General features: G+C 42.6%; 1 protein-coding gene across 3 annotated transcripts in view; it reads right to left on the reverse strand.

Moving 5' to 3' along the window:
• Window positions 1–22,392, reverse strand: part of ARMC1 (armadillo repeat containing 1) — a 62,689-nt gene that overhangs the window by 37,654 nt on the left and 2,643 nt on the right. For all 3 annotated transcript variants that reach the window (XM_077492789.1, XM_077492790.1, XM_077492788.1), the window contains exon 2: window positions 5,449–5,651. In XM_077492789.1, coding sequence (XP_077348915.1) covers window positions 5,449–5,610 — 162 coding nt within the window. In that variant the 5' untranslated portion in view covers window positions 5,611–5,651. The remainder of the gene's footprint in view (window positions 1–5,448; window positions 5,652–22,392) is intronic.

Genomic DNA, 22,392 nt, shown 5'->3' on the forward strand with positions numbered 1-22,392 from the left:
TAGTACTCAAGGCCAGCTTTATCTCTAACCCCATCTGCAGAGCCAAGGATACTACCTATGAAATACTTCCTGGGGTGCCAACCCCTGGATTCACACCAGGAGACATGTCTTCCAGACTCTATAATATATGACTCTGGAGGCTGGTTTCCTTTCATTAATCAAGGTAGATGCCACAGAACCTGATAGCCCACGCTTCTTCAGAATGTGGGTCTCAATAGCCAAACCATTAAATTTAGCATTTGTAAGGTAGGATGGAACACTGGACCTTGTGAGAGAAGGTCTGGATGTGGTGGTAGGGTCCATAGTTTCCCTACCACCATTCTTATGATCTCTGCATACCAGGATCTTCTGGGCCACAAGAATCACCGACTTACCTTCCTGTTGGCCCTGCAAAGAAATCACAGAAGCAGAATAGGAGGGAATGCATAAATCAGTCAGAACCGATTACACAGGAACACCAAGGCATCTGGTCTGCATGCTAGTAGATCCCTTGTTCTTGACACGAAGTTGTCGATCTTTTTGTTGAACCTGGACACAAAATAGATCTACGTCCAGGATCCCCCATCTCCGGCATATTGCCAGGAAGACATCGGGGTGAAGAGCCCATTCTCCCGGGAACAACTGCTGGCGACTCATGCGGTCTGCCTGTCAATTTTATATTCCTGGAATGAAGATTGCTGATATACAGGGTACATTGTTTTCTGCCCAAGTTAACATATGATTCACCTCTCTCTGGGCCACGCGACTTCTCGTGCCCCCTTGGTGATTGATATAGGCCACAGCTATGGCATTGTCAGATTGGATCCTGACAGGATAATTCCTTAACCTGAGTGTCCAGGCCCTCAGGGCCAAGCGTGCTGCCCAAATTTCTAGAATGTAGATGGGCAAGGTCATTTCTGATCTGGGCCATATCCCTTGGACAGTCGCCTCTTCCAAGACTGCTCCCCAACCTGAAAGGCTGGCATCTGTTACCACTTTCCAGGTAACTGGTAGGAAGGATTCTGCCTTCTGCAGATTCTTGACCACCAACTGAGGCTCCGGCTCACCCTTAGAGGCAGAAGCATAGGGAAATCTAGCGCTTGGACCTTCTTGTTTCAAGCTGAAAGGATACTGTTTTGCAGCAGCCTCGAATGAAACCGAGTATAAGGAACAGCCTCGAATGAAGCCACCATCTTTCCCAACAACCTCATGCAAAGCCGAATGGAAGGATTCTTCTTTGCCTTGACCATCTGAATCAGTTCCTTTATGGCGCTGATCTTTGCCTGGGGCAAGAATACCCTTTTCTGGGCTGTAGCTATGATCAGACCCAAGTATTCTAAACTCCTTGATGGTTTTAAGGAGGATTTCTCTAGGTTGAGAATCCAACCTAGGTATTCCAGGTAGTTGACTGTGGTGATAATACTTTGGTCTAAGCGGGCTACCAACTGGTCTATCAAGAGTAGATTTTCTAGGTACGCTATAATCGTTATACCTTGGGCCCTTAACCTGGCTAGAGGAGGGGCCAGGACCTTTGTAAACACTCGAGGTGCAGTAGCAAGACCAAAAGGCAGAGCTACAAACTATGTATTAATAAAGTGGAGGGATGGTTCAAGACAAGGAAGAGCTTGGATTTTTTAATAAGATTTCCAAACGTGTCATGACAGTGAAAGTGCGGTAGTAGCTACTCATCTGTCCCACCACCAATAGTAGGCAAGTTCCCAGTACCTTCTACAGAGTACCTGATATGAAATAGAACCAGGGTCTATTAGAGGCAGAGCTGTTGCATTGAGAAAAGGGGTGCACACATTTGGACAGAATTATCTAAATAAATTAAATAAATGCTGGATTGATTGTGGACAATCTTGCACTTTGTCACACATGATGAATCAAATAAAAATATCCCATGCTCTCCCCACCACATTCCACATAATAGCAGCTGTGTTTTTGGTATATTAATGTTCTGCCCTATTTTCCAACTCTACTCTAAAACCACCTGGACAGCACCATTGATTAGGATTAACAAAAAAGAAATAAATAAAAAAAGCCCGATTCTTACTTCAGCGCCTGAAGGTTTTACTCCCTTCATTTGGTCAACATGCATTCTGCTACATGTCTTTGGTTAAAAAAAAAAAAAAAATCCCAATAAAGTGTATTTTAAATGGTTTGTATGAAAGTTACAACTTCAATAAACTATGGAATATAACAGAAGAAAAAAAATAAATAAATAAAAAAAGGAGGTATACTAGTAATGACGACGATTGACTTATAACAGGACCGTGACCAGACATTAACTGACGCTAATGTCACCAGTGACATTATTACAGTGATCAGTGCTGAGATAAGCATTTGTGCATGTACTGTGTCCTGTTTTTACTGGGGATCTATCTGGTTGTTTTCATTCCCTTATTAGCAGGGAATGAAAAAAACAATGAGATCCCCTGTCACTGAACATAGCTGTTTGGGGAAGCTAAAAGCCGATCGCCTGGTGATGTCGGTGAATCACTGAGCGACACGAATCAAAAGCACAGTCGGGCAGGCTCGTGCGTGCCTCCTACCCAGAAATGCAGAATCACATATATACACACACACACACACACACACACACACACACACACACACACAGGGCTCGACAAACCCCAGGCGCCAGGTCGCCAATGTGACCAGAAATCGCAACCTGGCGCCTAAGCTGCCACCAGCCCACTCACTATTGACGCCCCAGACATGCAGAACATTAACACTGACTGCCGTCCTCCTTCCTCCTCCACACTCAGCGGCGCCGCACTAAGTGTGTGAAACTGACAAGCAACGGAGAGGAGGATCTGTCAGATTTCAGCTTGATGTCGGGGTGGGCGGGACCCAGCAGCTATCAAACACTAGCCAATGGGATCTGGGCGGGCCGCTACGTGTATGTGCCCCCACCCCTTTTCTTAAGCAGCTCAATCGTTGGCTGGTGCTTGATAGCTGCTTAGTCCCGCCCACCCGGCCGGGCCCCACCCACCCCGACCGGGTCCCGCCCACCCCGACATCAAGCTCAAATCTGACATATCCGCCTCTCTGTTACTTGTCAGTTTCACACCCTGGCTGGATACCGCCCATTCCGACATTAACCTCAATTCTGACAGCTCCTCTGTTACATTTCAGTAACAGAGTGCTCCGTGTGAAACCTGCCATTGCCACCTGCCAGCGCCAACCAGTGCCACCTGCCACCACCAATCAGTGCCACCTGCTAGTGCCAACCAGTGCCACCGCCAATCAATACCACCAGCAGCCACCTGCCACCGCCGAGTGCCACCTGCCACCGCCAACCAGTGCCACCGCCAACCAGTGCCACCTGCCAATGCAACCGCCAATCAGTGCCAACTAGTGCCACCGCCAACCAGGGCCACCTGCCACTTCCAAACCAGTGTCACCTGCCAATGCCAACCAGTGTCACCTGCCAATGCCATCTGGCAGTTCCACGTGCCTGCCAGTGGCAACCAGTGCCACCTGCCATGCCAGTGCCAACTAGTGCCACCACCAATCAGTGCCATCTGCCAGTGACAACTAGTGCCACCGTCAACCAGGGCCACCTGCCACTTCCAAACCAGTGCCACCTGCCGGTGCCATCTGGCAGTTCCATCTGTTGCCAGCCTTACTCTTTCTGGTCAGCCCATAACCCTGATGTAACAGCGTTTCAATGGAGTTATTGACTGGGTGCTCCATTGTGAGTTAGGGATAGGGGGTGAAAATGAGTGGCCTTACCCCAGGAGCTGACAATCCATACCACAAAAAAAGAAAAAAAAAAAAAAGAAAAAACTGGCTCAACTTTTTTAACTGGCTTCTAAATTCAAAGCAAATTTTTCAAAAAAAAAAAAAAAAAAAAACACGACACATTAATATATATATATATATATATATATATATATATATATATATATATATATATATATATATATATATATATATATATATATATATATATATATATATATATATATATATACACACACACACACACACACACACACACACACACACACACACACACACACATATATATATATATATATATATATATATATACATAGTGTGGTGACAGGCATTTTAGCGCATTGTAAAACTCCAGTCACCACCGGGACGCACAGAAAACAATTGATGCAGTAATGCAGCCCGGAGCAAACATGCTGCATTTTATCGCAGCGCACACTACAGAATCGCTTGGCACTGTACAGCAACAGAGCGCATCAAGCTGCTGTACAGTGACATTAATAAAGTGTACTTTTGTACACTTCAAATAAAAGCTTCATGTGATGTGCCGAATTGAGCACCACACTACAGTTGGGAATGTATGAAAAAGTTTACCAAGGCTCAATCACAGGATGGCACTGTGGGAGTCCTAGTGATAGAGCAGTGCCACATCCTACAAGTCAATTTTAAATCAATTTTTCTGCACTTTATCTTGATTTACAGTTGGGAATGGACAGCTGTCGGAGAAGTAAAGTGCTCTGGCAGCTGTCTGTTCTAGTGTGAATACAGCCTATGAGTAATGCATGTTGGTTTCGCTCAAACTATCCAGTATTCCAGGCAGATTACTTCCCCATGGTAGGTAGCATTAGGACATTTAGAAAAAAAAAAAAAAAAAAAAAGCCAAATAGTGCAGCAATTCCCACTAAAAATCATTTAGATCAAAAATGCTTACAGTAAATAGGTACAAACTTCCAAGATCCATTAGTGAGATTTTCTGCACAATTTGGCTTTTCTTTTTTATAGGGCCACCTACCACGGGGAAGTAACCTTGGAAAACTGGATATTTTCAGCGAATCCATCTAATTATATCTAGTAATATATGTATAAACTGTATTTTTACATAGACAAATAAAACTGCAGAGGCTTTGCAGTGACGGCAGAGATGGATAATACAAAGACCTGACCCATCCAAACCTCATCTGCCTTTGGACAATAAAAGTGTTATTACCTTTTGTTTGCAAGTTTTGATTAGATTGTAAAAAGTTGGAGCCTCGGTCATCCTAACCACTTTTCTTACATATGAAATGCTGCCATTGGGATTTACTTACTAAAGCTAAAGAGTGTAAAAACTGTCACACTTCTGCATAGAACCCAATCAGCTTCCAGGTTTTATTGCCAAACGCTTAAACAAGCTGAGGTTAGAAACTGATTGGTTTCTCTGCAGAAGTGTGACTAATTTTGCACTTTCTAGCTTTAGAAAAAAAAAAAAAAAAGCCCTGTATGTCACACAATTTTTAAAGCACTGGGGGCAACTGGATGTGGCAAAGGCATCTGTCTTCCATGAGAGTCAGTAGTTAATCTAGAGATGTAGAAATATAGGAAAAGCAGTGGCTACCATTGCTGAATTGACAGACTATTACTACTTAGAAATACAATGAAAAGCACAAATTTTATAATTCTAATTCCATAAATTTTTTTTAAATTGGAGATGAAGTTTGCAAAAACGAATCTAAATGCACTTACCAGAAGAGCAGAGTAAACCACTTGAGGATTGGGATGGTCAAGGAATAAGATGAGGCCTGGGAGACATCCTTGATCCTGTACAATGGCTCGCCGGTTTAATGGATCTGAAGCCAAGTCCCGCAGCTGATTAACAACTGCCAGCGCATCCGGCTCTCCGCTCATTGTTCTCAAGAGTTTCTTTTATGCCATACGCAAAAGAATAGCTAAAGGTTGGGACAAAGTTAAAAATTAGGCTCTCTTAATTTATGCTAAAAAAAAAAACACAATGTAGAGTTAGAAAATAATCTAGAAGTGCATCCAAAATATAAATACATTTTTAACACAACTAACACACGTCCAAAATAATTAAAATAATTCAATTTCTGTAATCTGCTGCACTGCAATAAACACTCAAAGAAGAATCAACACTCCTAGCCAATCAGAGAGCTATACAATTGCACAGTGCTGGTAGCCTAACACCAGTGTCAGTTGCTCCTCATATATCCAGTTGCAGGATATTGCACTCTGGGGGAGAGATCAGATTTACAGCAAGTAAATATTGCAACAAAAGGTGCTTTTCTGTATTATTTTTTAATGGGCTATCTTGTTTCTTGGCTGGAGTTCTGCTTTAATGAGGAGCTTTAGTCAGTTCTGCAAATATTAAGTCAACAGCTACAAAAACTGTATAAAACTACACTCATCTGTCCAGGTGCCATCGTCACCAGGCCAGTTCTTTGCCGGTCTTCGGGCTCCTGGCACGTTAACTGTGAGAAGCCATCTATGACTCCTTGTGGCATCACAGCAGGCTTCCCACTGCACATGCGCGAGCTGCACTGCGCCCTCTAAATGGTCCAGCCACTTGCTAGGACCTGTGATGTTTCCCAGAATCACTTCCACTCAGATTGCCTAGGCGATCCAAGTGGGATTAAGTACCTGTCAACACTAGGTGCCCGCCCCCCACCCCCCCCCCAAAAAAAAGTTACAAATATTGCAGAGAAGGGGGGGTGGATTTACAATTAGCTGCAGCACCTGCAGGGCACTAATGAGAAAAGTTGGAGGGTCTGCATCCCTTTAGACCCAATTTCCTATTGCATTTCTATTCCTATCTTGCCAAAAATTAAATTTTTGTTGCAGGGGATGCTTAAAATCTGACTACAATCTTAGTGCAGACTTCTGGGAAAATCAGTGAGCCAATCACACAAGTAGGAAATTATGTTTCTGGTGAGCATTCTGTGTACAGAACACCTCCAGGTAGCCATACTGCATTTACAGAAAATTACATTGGCTGCAGATTGAAAAGAAAAGGTCATTTTTAATAACATTCAATTACAATATGAATTGTGCTGCAATTGCATATGCTATACTTTTTCTCCCCCAACGAAAGTGGAGTTACCCTTTAACCACTTCAGCCCCGGAAGGATTTACCCCTTAATGACCAGTCCATTTTTTTAGATACTTTAACTGACAATTGTGTGGTTGTGCAACATTGCACCCAAATAAAATTGAGGTCCTTTTTTTTCCCCCAGAAATAGAGCTTTCTTTTGGTGGTATTTGATCAACTTTGCAGTTTTTATTTTTTGTGCTATTAGACCCCATTCACACCTGAGCGTTTTGTAGCTTGAAGCCTGAAGCTACAAAACGCTGGAGGGGAAAAAATCTATTATTCTCAATGGAGATGGTTCACATCTCCACTCCATGTCGCCTGAAGCCGAACGTCTGAAGCTCAAACAAGTTCCAGACCCTTTTTTGTCGCTCGAATTGAGCAGATTTGGGCATTTTTGCTTCTTTTAACATTGGTAACCTTTTGCCCTGCACAAAATCGCCGCCAAAAACGCTGCAAAATTGCAGTAAATTCTCCCGATTTTCTGCTTGAAAGCGCTATGCTCAGGTGTGAATGCAGCCTAAAAACAAAAAAGGCTGACAAATTTAGAAAAAAAAAAAAAAAAATATTTTTTTTACTTTTTGCCATAATACAAAGCCAATAAAAAAAAAAATGTAAAAAAAAACAAAAAACACATGTATTCATCAGTTTAGACCAATATGTATTATACATATTTTTTATTTTTATTTTTACCAAAAACGCAATAAGTGTATATTGAGTGGTTTGCTCAAGAGTTATAGCGTCTACAAAATAGGGAATTTATGGCACTTTTATTATTATTTTTTTACTAGTATCGGCAGTGATCAGTGATTTTTAGTGATACTGCAACACAGATTAAACACTTTTGACACTTTGTTAGGACCTGTGACATTATTACAGTGAACAGCGTTAAACATATCCACTGATCACTGTATACATGACACTGGCAGGGAAGGGGTTAACACGAGGGTGTAATGAAGGGGTTAAGTGTGTCCTAGGGAGGTGTTTCTAACTGTGGGGGAAGGGGACTGACTGGTGTACACAGAGAGATGATTGTTCCTGATCACTAGGAACAGACAGACAATCTCATTGTACATCTGTCAGAACAGGGATCTGCTTTGTTTACATTGGCAGATCCCCATTCTGCTGCTCTGTGAAGTGAAGTGATTGCAGGTGGCCGGCGGACATCGCGCATTGGCTCTCCCACTCTGCGCATGCCCGCAGTGTGTCGTTTCACGCAATATGGCCGCCCTGTCGCAGTATATATGGGATGGGCGGTCCTTAAGTGGTTAAAGGAAAAAAATAAAAAAAAAGTTGCAAATGTTGTCAACACATTGCTACATACATCATGGTACAGTGCTCACAACCGCTACATCACTCAGATGCCCCCAAACAAAGTAATGCAAGTGACAAAAAACAGACTTGGGCTCCATTTACACTCGTGCCACTTGTCATGCAACTTTTGACATCATTCCTCATGTTTTCCAATGATAGCCATTAATATATATACCCAACTTAAAAGTAGTTAATGCGCTACGTTGGTCTGACTTTCATGCAACTTGAGGGCCATGGTTGGAATCCCAAACACAACACTACCTGCCAGGAGTTTGCATGTTTTCCCCATACATGACTGGGTTTCCTCCAGGTGCTCCGGTTTCTTACCACGCGCCAAAGACATGCTGGTAGGTTAATTGGATCCTGTCTAAATTGGCCCCATTATGGTGTCCTTTTATGAAGCAGTGAAATCTATTCACTGCTTCATTCTCCGGCATTCACATAGGAGATCTTTCTCCTCTGTATGCCACTTTATGAAGCGGAGTAGATCACTTCACCCTTGGAGGAGTGAAGCGATCTACAAACGCTTCTAACACTGAAGAACGGCCCCTAATACTGGAATCTCGTGAGACTTTACGAGATTACAGTACTAGAAATTCACCGATACATAGAGATGTCAATTTATTAAGCAGTGATAAATCACAGCTCAATACACTGACACACGGTGTGATTAATGTTAGTGAAATAAAGAGTCCCCCTACATAATATATACATGTATACATACACAGACATTATACATACATGTATATACACACACACATATATACATTATATATACACATATACACACATATACATACACACATAAATATGACAGGGGGACATGGTTACTGTCTTGGGGGGGTCTGAACGAGGCATAAGGAAGTTAATTATCTTCCTCTTTCCTCCTCAGATCCCCCCACATTCCCTCTTCACTCCCCGGTTCTCCACCTCTGAGCTGGTGAATCAGGGAGTGTGAATTCTGACACAGATCACCAGTGAAGCGCTGAGATCCCAGCTTCATAAACTGGCCGTTACTGTGTCATTCAATGTGGATTCTCAGTGTGCGGAGATAATTGGCGGGAGAACAAGTTCAAACACTTCTCCCCCTAATTATCTCTGGTTTATAAACTGTTTATGGGCTGTGATCAGCGGCGATCCTCTGGATCTCCACTGATCACTGCTTCATAAACGGACACCAATATGTATATATGAACGCGAGTTAGGGACCTTAGATTGTAAGCTCCTTGAACGTAGGGACTAAAGTCTGATTAGCGGTTTCCACTGAGCAGAGTTTTACAAAAATGTTCTCAAATCCCACCAACAGTGCAAGATTTGAAGGTCGATAATAAGTGTGCAATTTAGCTACCTGTGTCACAATACATGAACTGCTAGCACAACTTGAAAATTCGGCCATAGAGTACCACAGCCCAATCACTAAATGATACTAACTGTACAGGTACTTGGTTCTGCACAAAAGGTACTATTTATATGGGATTTCCCCCAGTGTCATAATGTCCTTTCACAATCCAAAAGATGCAGAGTGAAAAAAGTAGCTTACATCCAAAATTAGCCAGCATCACCTCCATAAGTAGTAACTGCTAGGGCCCGTTGGCTTCCTATACAAAGTATACAAAGTAAATGAACTACCAGTTATGTTTCAGACACAAAGCCATTATGTGGTCCTCAAATGCCGGATATAATGGGCTTAGTACTAACAAAAGCCAAAACACAGCCGCAATGCAGCTCACATGCTCCCTAATCTTGCTAGGCAGGCTTCTTTTTCACTTATTTTGTATACAACTGCAAAAAAATATCATACAACTCAGAGCCCCTGACAAACAGCCATTTTATTGTGTACCTGTTTATTGTCTATATAGGGAAAAGCAACAGGATCACTATAAAGGGGTTGCAAACCTTTGCGTTTTTTCACCTTAATGCATCCTAGACATTAAGGTGAAAAAACACCTGGCAGTCACTGGTCCCCCAGCCCGTTTTACTTACCTGAGCCCCTTCATCTCCTCGGCGGGGACACGCTGTCCCTCTATCCACAGGGTCCCAGCTCTTGATCAGATAGATTCATAGCAGCGCAGCCATAGGTTCCCACTGCTGTCAATCAAATCCAATGACGCAGGAGCTGGGGGGTAGGGCCGAGTCCAGCATTCATGTCTGGACGCAAATGCTGGACTCGGGAGCGCGCCCGCAAGGTAACCCCCTCGGGGGTTATCTGATGTGGGGAGAAGCCATGAGAGCTGCTGGGGGACCCCAGAAGAGGATATTCGGGGCTACCCTGTGCAAAACAAGTTGCACAGTGGAGGCAAGTATGACATGTTTGTTATAAAAATAAAAAAACAATCCTTTACTACAATCACTTTAAAGCCAGCCCCGGCTGCAAGCAATTCTTATCTTACATCTTGGTATGTGCATTATGATCAGGCTCCTACTACATAGTATGTTACAAGTGCCATTCACAATGACCGAACAAGGTGGAGATTGCGACATCACCGCCCCTACTCCTCCACCTCATCCAAAAATCATTGTGTATTTATCGAAAAAAAAAAAAATACAAAGCATTATTTGAATTGTGGCAGTGCTGAACGAGCAACCCCCTAGGTTCAAAGTGCATCTGGAGAGCTGCACACACAGAACCCGAACAAAACTATTAGGCCTCATGTACACACTGCTGGTAAACGGACAGCTGCTTTTTTCAACTGCCCCTGAACTCATCCAATGTTATCTTATGTGTACATGTACAGAGGTTCCTTTAATGTCGTTTTTAGGCAGTTGCGTTTAGATGCTTTTCTTTGAAGGCAAAAAATGTGTTCAGATGCCGAAGTTTCCAACATTTCAAATGCCAGACGCAGCTAAACGCATAACTCTCGTTTAGCCGCATTTCGTTTACAGGCGTTTTTCACTTTTGGCTATTTTCAAAACACGGCATTTAAACGCGGCAAAACAGACGTTTTAAACGTGGGTTACTATCTGTCAAATTAAATCGTTCAGGAGAGGTTTTAAAAACATCCCATGTACATTAAGCCTTAAAGCGGGATTCCCCTGCCATTTTTTTTTTTTTTTTTTTTTTTACCTGTGTCACTGGTGGGCGATTCCTACGGTGTCTTTGCAGTCACGATCTGCGTCTTTTTAACTCACGGCGTGATGATTTCATTGCTAAGGAAAACTTTTAAAAAAACAGTCCGGCGGTTTCCATTTTCACTGTGGGCGTTTGAAGCCCACAGGCATTTACTTCCTGGATGCGATGGCGCTGAGCTCCCAGCATCCACCGCTCCATCTCGCACATGCTCATTGAGTGTCCTCTTTGTTTTCCTTCCTCTTGCCTCCTGTGCTATAGTGGTAATGGCAGATAGAGCTGCCTGCCCACTTTCAAAATGGCAATTTCGGACATGCCCTCGTCACGTGACCGGCGTCCTCCTTCCGAAATCTCACGAGATTTCGGCATGACTGTGTCCCCCACTGATTCCTGGGAAATAGCTAAAAAAGTTCCCAGGGACCATTGCGAAGCCCATAAACACGCCTACTCCCACGGGAGGAGAGCCCGGAAGTCGGCATAAACATTAAAAATAAAAAAGGTAAATACTGCATATTATTTTATTTCAATGGTCATAACTGCATCTATGTTCCAAAGCCATTTGAATAAGATGAACTTGCAATTTTCTGTACAAAACGCTCACAGCTATCGCTTTAGTAGCGCTGACTAGCGATTTCCAGCTTCTCCAGTAGGTATGAGATGTGCATACAATATGCCATGCTGGACCAATATAAGGCCTCAATCCCACAGGTGTACTACAGTGTATGCTTGTGCGAGGGGCGGGTTTGCCCTCACAAATAGGTGTTCCATGTTAATAGTGTATGAGGCTTAATTATGCAATACAACTAAACTCTTTCCACCTATTTTTACCAACTAGTAAGCTTACTGTGAGACCCCATTCGCACCTGAGCGTTTTGTAGCTTGAAGCCTGAAGCTACAAAACGCTGGAGGGGAAAAATTCTATTATTCTCAATGGAGATGGTTCACATCTCCACTCCATGTCGCCTGAAGCCGAACGCCTGAAGCTCAAACAAGTTCCGGACCCTTTTTTGTCACTCTAATTGAGCAGATTTGGGCGTTCTTCTTTTAACATTGGTGACCTTTTGCCCTGCACAAAATCGCGGCAAATTGGTGGTAAAAAACGCAGCGAATCGCGGTAAAAAACGACGCAAAAAACCACTTGAAACCCCTACGTTCAGGTGTGAATACAGCCTTAGAGCTGCACAATTAATTGTCAAGAATCGTAATCGCGATCTTCACTAAAGTGTTTCACAATTCGTTCTATGCAAAGAATTCTCTCTGCTCTTCAGAAGCCACAGCCCTCAAAAGAAAGGAAGAGAAAAACTGGGCAGTCTGCCAAGAATCAAAACATTCTTTATTAGTTAAACTTACTGTAAGTATAAACATTGTAACAATGTGTCAATGGAATAGACTGTGTAAGCGAAAAGTTGGACCACTTAAAGAGGAAGTAAACCCTGATGGGTTTACTTCCTCTTTCATTCCCTGCAAAGGCAAAGCATAATGGACTACTATGCATTGCATAGTAGCCTATTATGTGTCACTTACCTGACACAGGAGCCAGCGAAGTGGCCGCTGTCCCCTGTAGTCCGCCGCATTCATCTTGCTGGTGGCGTCTCGCAGCTCCGCCGCTGTCATTCGGCGAAGCCGCGATGACGTCACTCCCGCGCATGCGCACGGGAGTCGACACGCGCGGCAGCTCCATTCTTGAAAATATAGGTTTAGGAGATATTGCTTGGACCTACAGGTAAGCCTTAATCTAGGCTTACCTGTAGGTCAAAGTGGTTTGTAAGGGTTTACAACCACTTTAAAACCTTTTTCTGACATTTGTTGGTTTGAAGTTAAAATAGTTTTTGTTTTGCTAGAAAATTACTTGGAACCCCCAAATATATATATATCAGGGCTCGACAAAACCCGGGCGCCAGGTCGCATTGGCGACTAGAATTAGCAACTGGCGCAGCACAGCTGGGGGTATCCTGTCTCCGTGGACCCCCCCAGCGTGATTGCGTCGGGCCGCGCTTTGAGGCCTTCTGTGATGCTATTCCTTCTGGAATCTGGCGCCCTCTTGTGGTGGCCGTTGGAATTACAACCATTAATGCTAATGGATCTCCTTCCATTTACTTAGAACACCTAAACATTACATTATATATATATATATATATATATATATATATATATATATATATATATATATATATATATACACACACACACACACACACACATACATACACTACCGTTCAAAAGTTTGGGGTCACATTGAAATGTCCTTATTTTTGAAGGAAAAGCACTGTACTTTTCAATGAAGCTAACTTTAAACTAGTCCTAACTTTAAACAAATATACTCTATACATTGCTAATGTGGTAAATGACTATTCTAACTGCAAATGTCTAGTTTTTGGTGCAATATCTACATAGGTGTATAGAGGCCCATTTCCAGCAACTATCACTCCAGTGTTCTAATGGTACAATGTGTTTGCTCATTGGCTCAGAAGGCTAATTGATGATTAGCAAACCCTTGTGCAATCATGTTCACACATCTAAAAACAGTCTAGCTCCTTCCAGAAGCTACAAAACTGACCTTCCTGTAAGCAGATTGAGTTTCTGGAGCATCACATTTGTGGGGTCAATTAAACGCTCAAAATGGCCAGAAAAAGAGAACTTTCATCTGAAACTCGACAGTCTATTCTTGTTCTTAGAAATGAAGGCTATTCCATGCGAGAAATTGCAAAGAAATTGAAGATTTCCTACAACGGTGTGTACTACTCCCTTCAGAGGACAGCACAAACAGGCTCTAACCAGAGTAGAAAAAGAAGTGGGAGGCCGCGTTGCACAACTAAGCAAGAAGATAAGCACATTAGAGTCTCTAGTTTGAGAAACAGACGCCTCACAGGTCCCCAACTGGCATCTTCATTAAATAGTACCCGCAACATCTACAGTGAAGAGGCGGCTGCGGGATTTTGGGCTTCAGGGCAGAGTGGCAAAGAAAAAGCCATATCTGAGACTGGCCAATAAAAGAAAAAGATTAAGATGGGCAAAAGAACACAGACATTGGACAGAGGAAGACTGGAAAAAAGTGTTGTGGACGGATGAATCCAAGTTTGAGGTGTTTGGATCACAAAGAAGAACGTTTGTGAGACGCAGAACAAATGAAAAGATGCTGGAAGAATGCCTGACGCCATCTGTTAAGCATGGTGGAGGTAATGTGATGGTCTGGGGTTGCTTTGGTGCTGGTAAGGTGGGAGCTTTGTACAGGGTAAAAGGGATTCTGAATAAGGAAGGCTATCACTCCATTTTGCAACGCCATGCCATACCCAGTGGACAGCGCTTGATTGGAGCCAATTTCATCCTACAACAGGACAATGACCCTAAACACACCTCCAAATTGTGCAAGAACTATTTACAGCAGAAGCAGGCAGCTGGTATTCTATCGGTAATGGAGTGGCCAGCACAGTCACCAGATCTGAACCCCATTGAGCTGTTGTGGGAGCAGCTTGACCGTATGGTACGCCAGAAGTGACCATCCAACCAATCCAACTTGTGGGAGCTGCTTCTAGAAGCGTGGGGTGCAATTTCTCCAGCTTACCTCAATAAATTAACAGCTAGAATGCCAAAAGGTGTGCAATGCTGTAATTGCTGCAAAAGGAGGATTCTTTGACGAAAGCAAAGTTTGATGTAAAAACAATGTTGTTTCAAATACAAATCATTATTTCTAACCTTGTCAATGTCTTGACTCTATTTTCTATTCATTTCACAACGTATGGTGGTGAATAAGTGTGACTTTTCATGGAAAACACAAAATTGTTTGGGTGACCCCAAACTTTTGAACGGTAGTGTGTGTATGTGTATATATATATATATATATATATATATATATATATATACACACACACACACACACACACACACACACACACATACATATATACACACACACACTTTTTTTTTTTATTCTAACACCCTAGAGAGTAAAATGGTGGTCGTTGCAATAATGTATGTCACACCATATATGCACAGCGTACTTTTTTGGGGGAAAAAATAATTTATTTAATAAAAAAAAATAAGACAACAGTAAAGTTAGCCCAATTTTTTTTTTATATTGTGAAAGATAATGTTACGCCGAGTAAATTGATACCCAACATGTCATGCTTCAAAATTGCGCCCGCTCATGGAATGGCGACAAACTTTTACCCTTTAAAATCTCCATAGGTGACGTTTAAAAAATTCTACAGGTTGCACGTTTTGAGTTACAGAGAAGGTCTGGGGCTAGAATTATTGCTCTTACTCTACCGATCGCAGCGATACCTCACATGTGTGGTTTGAACACCGCTTTCATATATGCGTTCGCTTCTGCACGCAAGCTTGGCGGGACAGAGCGCATTTAAACATTTTTATTTTTTTCTTATTTTAACTTTTATTTTTATTTTTTTTCACTGTTCCTTTAAAAAAAAATGGTGTGTCACTTTTATTCCTATTACAAGGAATGTAAAAATCCCTTGTAATAGAAAAAAGCATGACAGGTCCTCTTATATATGAGATCTGGGGTCAGAGAGACCTCACATCTCATATTTACACTAAAATGCAATTAAAAAAAAAATCGTCATTTGAAAAAATAAAACAAATAAAATGTCCCTCTAAGAGCTATGGGCAATGACTTGGAGACAGGTGGGGGGCTGGGGGCTATCTTCCCCTCACTCGTCTCCATGTCAGGCCAGGGACAGGTCCAGATCGCCGTCACGGACCCGGCTCCTAACTTTTTTAGCTGGCTCCTAGATTCCAAGCAAATTTGTCAACCCCTGATTGTGTGTGTGTGTGTGTGTGTGTGTGTGTGTGTGTGTGTGTGTGTGTGTGTGTATGTATATACACACACACACACACATATATATATATATAATTTCGAAAATAAAATGGTGGTTGTTGCAATATTTTATGTCACACTGTATTTGAGCAGCGGTCTCTCAAATGCAATAAAAAAAAAAAAAAAACACTAAACCTGTAAAGTTAGACAATTTTTTTTTTTTTGTATAATGTAAAAGATTTTACGTTGCGAGAATCGTGATCTTTTTTATTCTAAGCAAAAAAAAAAATATTGCGATTCTCATTTTGGCCAGAATCGTGCATCTCTACTTACGGTATAATACAACTAAGCTGTAAGTAGGTAAAATGAATATCTCCTCAACATGTACCATTTAGGACATGGGTGCTCAACCTGTGACCCGTCAGCTGCTGCAGCACAAGTCCCATGCTGGGAGTTACAAGCATGGCTCAAGGGCAGAGGCATGATGAGACTTGTAGTTCCGTAGCTGGAAGGGCACAGGATGAGCAGCCATGGTTTAGGAGATATGGCAGTGAGCATCAGCAAGTGCATGCACTTTAAAGCAGGGGTTGACAAATTTGCTTGGAATCTAGGAGCCAGCTTAAAAAGTTAGGAGCCAGGTCCGTGACGGCGATCCGGACCTGTCCCTGGCCTGACATGGAGACGAGTGAGGGGAAGATAGCAGCGCCGTCGCCGCCCCCCCCCCCCCCCCCCCCCCGTCTCCAAGTCATTGCCCATAGCTCTTAGAGGGACATTTTTTTTTTTTTCAAATGACAATTTTTTTTTCAATTGCATTTTAGTGTAAATATGAGATCCGAGGTCTCTCTGACCCCAGATCTCATATTTAAGAGGACCTGTCATGCTTTTTCTATTACAAGGGATTTTTACATTCCTTGTAATAAGAATAAAAGTGACAACATTTATTTTAAAAGAACAGTGGAAAAAAAAAAAAGTTAAAATAAGCAGAAAAAATAATAATTTTTAAACGCGCCCTGTCCGCATATAAAATCGGTGTTCGAACCACACATAGGAGGTAGCGCCGTGATCGGTAGAGCGAGAGCAATAATTCTAGCCCCAGACCTCCTCTGTAACTCAAAACGTGCAACCTGTAGAATTTTTTTAAACATCGCCTATGGAGATTTTAAAGGGTAAAAGTTTGTCGCCATTCCATGAGCGGGTGCAATTTTGAAGCGTGACATGTTGGGTATCAATTTACTCGGCGTAACATTATCTTTCACAATATAAAAAATAATTGGGCTAACTTTACTGTTGTCTTATTTTTTTATTAACTAAATTATTTTTCCCAACAAAAGTGCACTTGTAAGTCCGCTGCACAAATACGGTGTGACAGACAGTATTGCAACAACCACCATTTTATTCTCTAGGGTGTTAGAATAAAAAATATATATAATGTTTAGGGGGTTCTAAATAAAGGGAAGAAGAGGCAGGTAATATAAAAGTCATTAGCATTGCTGGTTTGTCATACCAATGGCGACCACAAGAGGGCGCCAGATTCCATAAGGAATCATAGGACCGCAGAAGGCCTCCAAGCCGCGGCCTAAATTTTCGGCCGCCGGCGGAACGGCCCGACGCGATCACGCTGGAGGGGTCCACAGAGACAGGATACCCCCAGCTGTGCTGCCCCAGGCGCGAGGTCGCTATTTCTAGTCGCCAATGCGACCTGGCGCCCGGGTTTTGTTGAGCCCTGCTCTAAAGGAATGGCACACCAGTGCCATTTCTTCAGAGCTCTGTGCCAACAAACCATGACTCCAGCGTGCATGCACGGGAGTGGCGGCATCGTGGCTCGGCCATTCAAGTGGCTGCAGCCTGCAAACCCAGAAGGAAGACTCTGAAGTGATGACTATGCTGTTGGAGGGCTTAGTTTTAAGGCAAGTATCTCCTAATGTGCTAGTTTGTGATGAATACTAGCACATTACCATATGACCTCGCAAGGAGTTTTTTTTTTCCCCCCTTTCAATTGAAAACTTTACTACCACTTTAAGTTCTGATATTCAGCTATAACTATACTCTGATGTATGGTCACTGTTCAAGAGAACGTCCAATGATCAACAAATTGAAAAACAGTTAAATAGCGATTAATAAAGTTGATTACAGCAGGATAGTGAGAAAATCAGGGTAAACTTTTTTATTTTTAATCTTCAATTATATTAAAACATGCTCATTATTTTTTCCTGCAAAATAAGGAGATAACCTTCAAACCTACGTAGAAGGGATAATCTATTTACTAACTTATATAACCTCTAGGGTTGTCCTGATACCAATACTAGTATAGGTATCGGCACCGATACCGAGCATTTGTCTGAGTATTTATACTTGGGAAAAAGCTCCCGATGCTTCACCCGATACCTGGACAGTCAGCAGTGATCGGTGCGTGGGGGAGTTACAAGCTCATTTGAGTGACCTTTGGGTGATGCACTGATCATGCTAATAGAGGCAAGCTCTAAAGTCTCATGTAGTTTGCTCAGGCACTAAAGAATTCATTATTTAAAGCGGAGTTACACCAAGAAGTGTAACTTCCGCTTATCGGATCCCGCCCCCCCCACCCCCATGTCACATTTGGCACCTTTCAGGGGAGAGGGTAGAGCAGATACCTGTCAATTCCAGGTATTTGTTCCCACTTCCAGGTATAGGATTGCCACACTTTCTGCGGCAAACTACACCATGTCTGTGTGTCCCCCCCCCCCCCCCCCGTCTTCTGGGAGACACAGGTCCCAGAAGACAGCAGGGACCATTCAGAACGCACAGCGCTACTTGTGCATGCTCAGTAGGGAACCAGGAGTGAAGCCAAAAGTCTTCACTGCCTCGTTCCCTTACCAAGAATGGCGGCGGCAGAACCCGTGAGTTGATCCGAAGATCTGCTTTATCGCAGGCTTCCTGGATAGGTAAGTAGCCATATATATTAAAAGTCAGCAGCTGTAGTAATTTCTGTAAAAAAAATAATAAAATTTCCCCAGGCAGAACGCTGCTTTAACTAAGCAAATATATTCTCTTTACTTTTCCCCTATACCCGAGTTGTACAGAAAGAGCCTGATAAAAGCTCAGAAGCAAGATGTTCCTGCAAAGTATTTTAAAAGGTCGGCAACTATGTTCCTGTAGTATATGGGATATGAATAGGTCAGACCTAATCTGGAATCCTGATAGGCACGAGGGAGTAGACGAGGACTGATTAGTATGAAGTGACAAACTAGTGCATAAAAAAAAATAAAAAAAAAATAAAAAAAAAAAACATATATACTCCCAACTAAGATAACACAAGAATAGTAATTAAAGTGGTTGTAAAGCACTGAAGAAAAAGAAAAAAGAAGAAAAAAAAAAAGGGGGAAGGTTCGCTCATGCATGAATTTAAGGGAAAAAAATAAAATAAAAAAAAAACACTTTAAATTGAATTTGGTGAATTGAACCCCTTTCTGGGCTGTTTTTAGACGACCTCCAGTCCATTTTTTTTTTTTGGTCGACATCAAAAAAACATGTAGGTTACATGGATTTCAATGGCAGGGTTCACACCATTGCAGTGCATTCCAGTACAGTCCACAAAAGAACATGCTGGCACTGAAACGCATTACAGCAAAGTAAAAAAAACAAAGAAAAACCCCACGCATCAAAAACACACTTGAATGCATAAAAAAATGTGCATGCAGGAGCGCTTCCTGCAGTTTCGGTTATGTGAACTGGCCCTCAAAGGAAAATGGCTTAAACAAGGTCTTATGCACATTGGATGTTTTTCAGCTGCTCCTAGGAGCATTTGGCGTTTTTATTTTTTCTGCCGCTAAAAAACTCACTGCCAGTGTGCCCAGGAGCAGCAGTTTTGGCAGAAAAACCACATGACGCTTTTAAACGCTAGACATGTTTAGTGCTCGAGTGTTCATTCATTTCAATGGCAAGTAGTAACTATTATTCAGGCCAACGAAACAAATTAACGCTCATTGCTTGATGCAGCTAAATGCGTTACACACTTTTACAAGCGTCACTTTTTTATGCCAAAAAACCCATCAGAAAGAAGGACGTCTAGGAGAAACAGAAAGACGTCTAATGAATACCGGGCCTAAGAGTAATAATGTTCGAAAAGTGCAAACATAAATCGTTGCTAATCCAGCAACTTTGCAATTAAAACTTCTCTTGCCTCAGTAGGTTTTCCATGTGCATGCAGAGCTTTCATTCCAGGCTCATGCAAACATTCCTTTATTTCAGCTTGTCTGCTTTACACACGCCCTACTCCGGTATATCCGATCAGCCCCTAACCTGTCCACCTTTAGAAGACCCCTGAAAACCCACTTGTTCGGGGAAGCCTAGCCCACACCCACCTAAGAACTGTCCCGGAGCCACCCCCAACAAATCATTCCCCACATCTATTACCTTTTGTACCACCACCCCCTCCCCTTGGAACATAAGCTCTATGAGCAGGGCCCACCCATCTCTTCTGTATTGAACTGTACTAGAATTGTGCTGTCCCCCCTCTAAATTGTAAAGCGCTGCGTAAACTTTTGGATCTATATAAATCATGTATAATAATAATAAAGGATCATTTAGGTTAACTGCTCTCAGTAACCAACTATGAATTAATTCAGCAATGGACTGACGTTCAGCATCAGGTCTCCAAATATGATATGAATGTTGTGAATGCCAATACCAATTAGATCTGCAATGCCATTACAACTGCCCAGAGCTAAACAAAAGCACCAGTCCGACGTGTCTGTATTCCACTATCTGCATAAACTTATCAGAGAAGAATTAACAGCATATGGATCAATCACAGGTGCAATATCAGTAGTATGACACATTTGCAGCCACGGGGTTCCCGATCAGACTAATGCTGGCTCTCCCTTGACTTTCATGCCCGGTTTACACTGATGCGATCAAAAAAACAAAACAAAAAAAACGCACGTTATCTGAAAATACATTTCTAAAGACTATTGACACGGAAGGTCCTGTGCAAATTTAATCTCCAGCTATGCCAAATCCCCTCAGAAATCACATTAAATTTGCACCTGTCAATCACAAATTGCATTATGAAATCGCATCATTTTGCACATCAGTGTGGACCTGGACTTGGTTCACATTGATGTGGGAAACGCACAAGACTGGCTGCAATTCGCATCCCAATGCAATCGTACGGTGTTCATGCGATCTGCTGCGGGTGCCAACGTTCGATTAACGACACCCCGAAACAGATGAAAAACGCAGTGCAATTGCCAGGTGCAGGGAGAAAAGTATCCTACATAATTTTGGTGCAGATGCAATGGGATATGAGCCATACAATATGCACCTCTGAAATCACACCACACAGACATCACATAATATTCACAGAAATGCAGTGCAATTTCTGTGTGAATCACATTACACACCAGGGTAAACCTAGGCTTAGTGTAGTTACAAACGTCCCAATTAAAACAAAAATGTCTGTGCAGTAGGAGCCCTTCCAAGTACAAGGGTTACATGCATATTAAATCTAAGGACAAAGGAAAAGGCTGTAATACATACTTTATTCCCCACTCCCCGGCAGCTGAAATGCTTCTCAATGATGCTCTGGGTGGTGGGTCCTCACTACACTCTGGACTATTGGTCCTGCATTTTACGTGACCACAGAGTTGTGACCATCGGCCTGATTGCCTTAAACCTCGTACACATGCTTTGATTTTCATACAACCGTTCGTCTGTTTTTTGTGGCATGCTAGTCTCATGTCGAAAGTGAAGAGGTTACTCACAATACGAAAATTTTCATACAACAGAATACGTCAGAAGTGACGTGATGTGTTGAATAATTTTGTATGTATTCTTTCATTTCTGAGCATGTGTAGTTTTGCTCTTACAATTTTTTCTTTTTTTTAGTACCAAAACTGTACTAATGAAACGAAAATCAGACATGGAGTTCACATGCGACAAAAATCTTATGGTCTGTACATCCTGCTTTTGTCTGACGAAAAATCGAAATCGGCTGTTGAAAGCACCTTACAAAACCCCTTTGACCTACAGGTAAGCCTAGATTAAGGCTTACCTGTAGGTCCAAGAAATATCTCCTAAACCTATACGGTTTAGGAGATATTTACCCGTAGACAGCAGCGCGCAGGCGCACTGGGCAGGCTGCAGATCGCGGCGATATGCAGTGAGTGTCGGCTCCCGTGCGCATGCACAGGAGTGATGTCATCGCGGCTCTGGCGAATAACAGCGCCGGAGCCACGAGACCCGGAAGTCACTCCGGGATCCATGGCAGCGGCGAAGAGGAAGACGGAGGACCACTTTGGGGGCTTCGTTCTCAGGTAAGTTATTCATAATAAGCTAGTATGCTAGGCATACTAGCTCATTATGCCTTTGCCTCGCAGGGTGTGCTTTTTATTTTTTTCCCCTTTACTTCCTCTTTAAACGATCCGAAAATTGTCAGACCGCTCGTCGTAT

The sequence above is a fragment of the Lithobates pipiens genome, unplaced genomic scaffold (genome assembly GCF_037356315.1).
Source record: "Lithobates pipiens isolate NorthernLeopardFrog02 unplaced genomic scaffold, aLitPip1_a1.2 Scaffold_19, whole genome shotgun sequence".
NCBI classification, from domain to species: domain Eukaryota; kingdom Metazoa; phylum Chordata; class Amphibia; order Anura; family Ranidae; genus Lithobates; species Lithobates pipiens.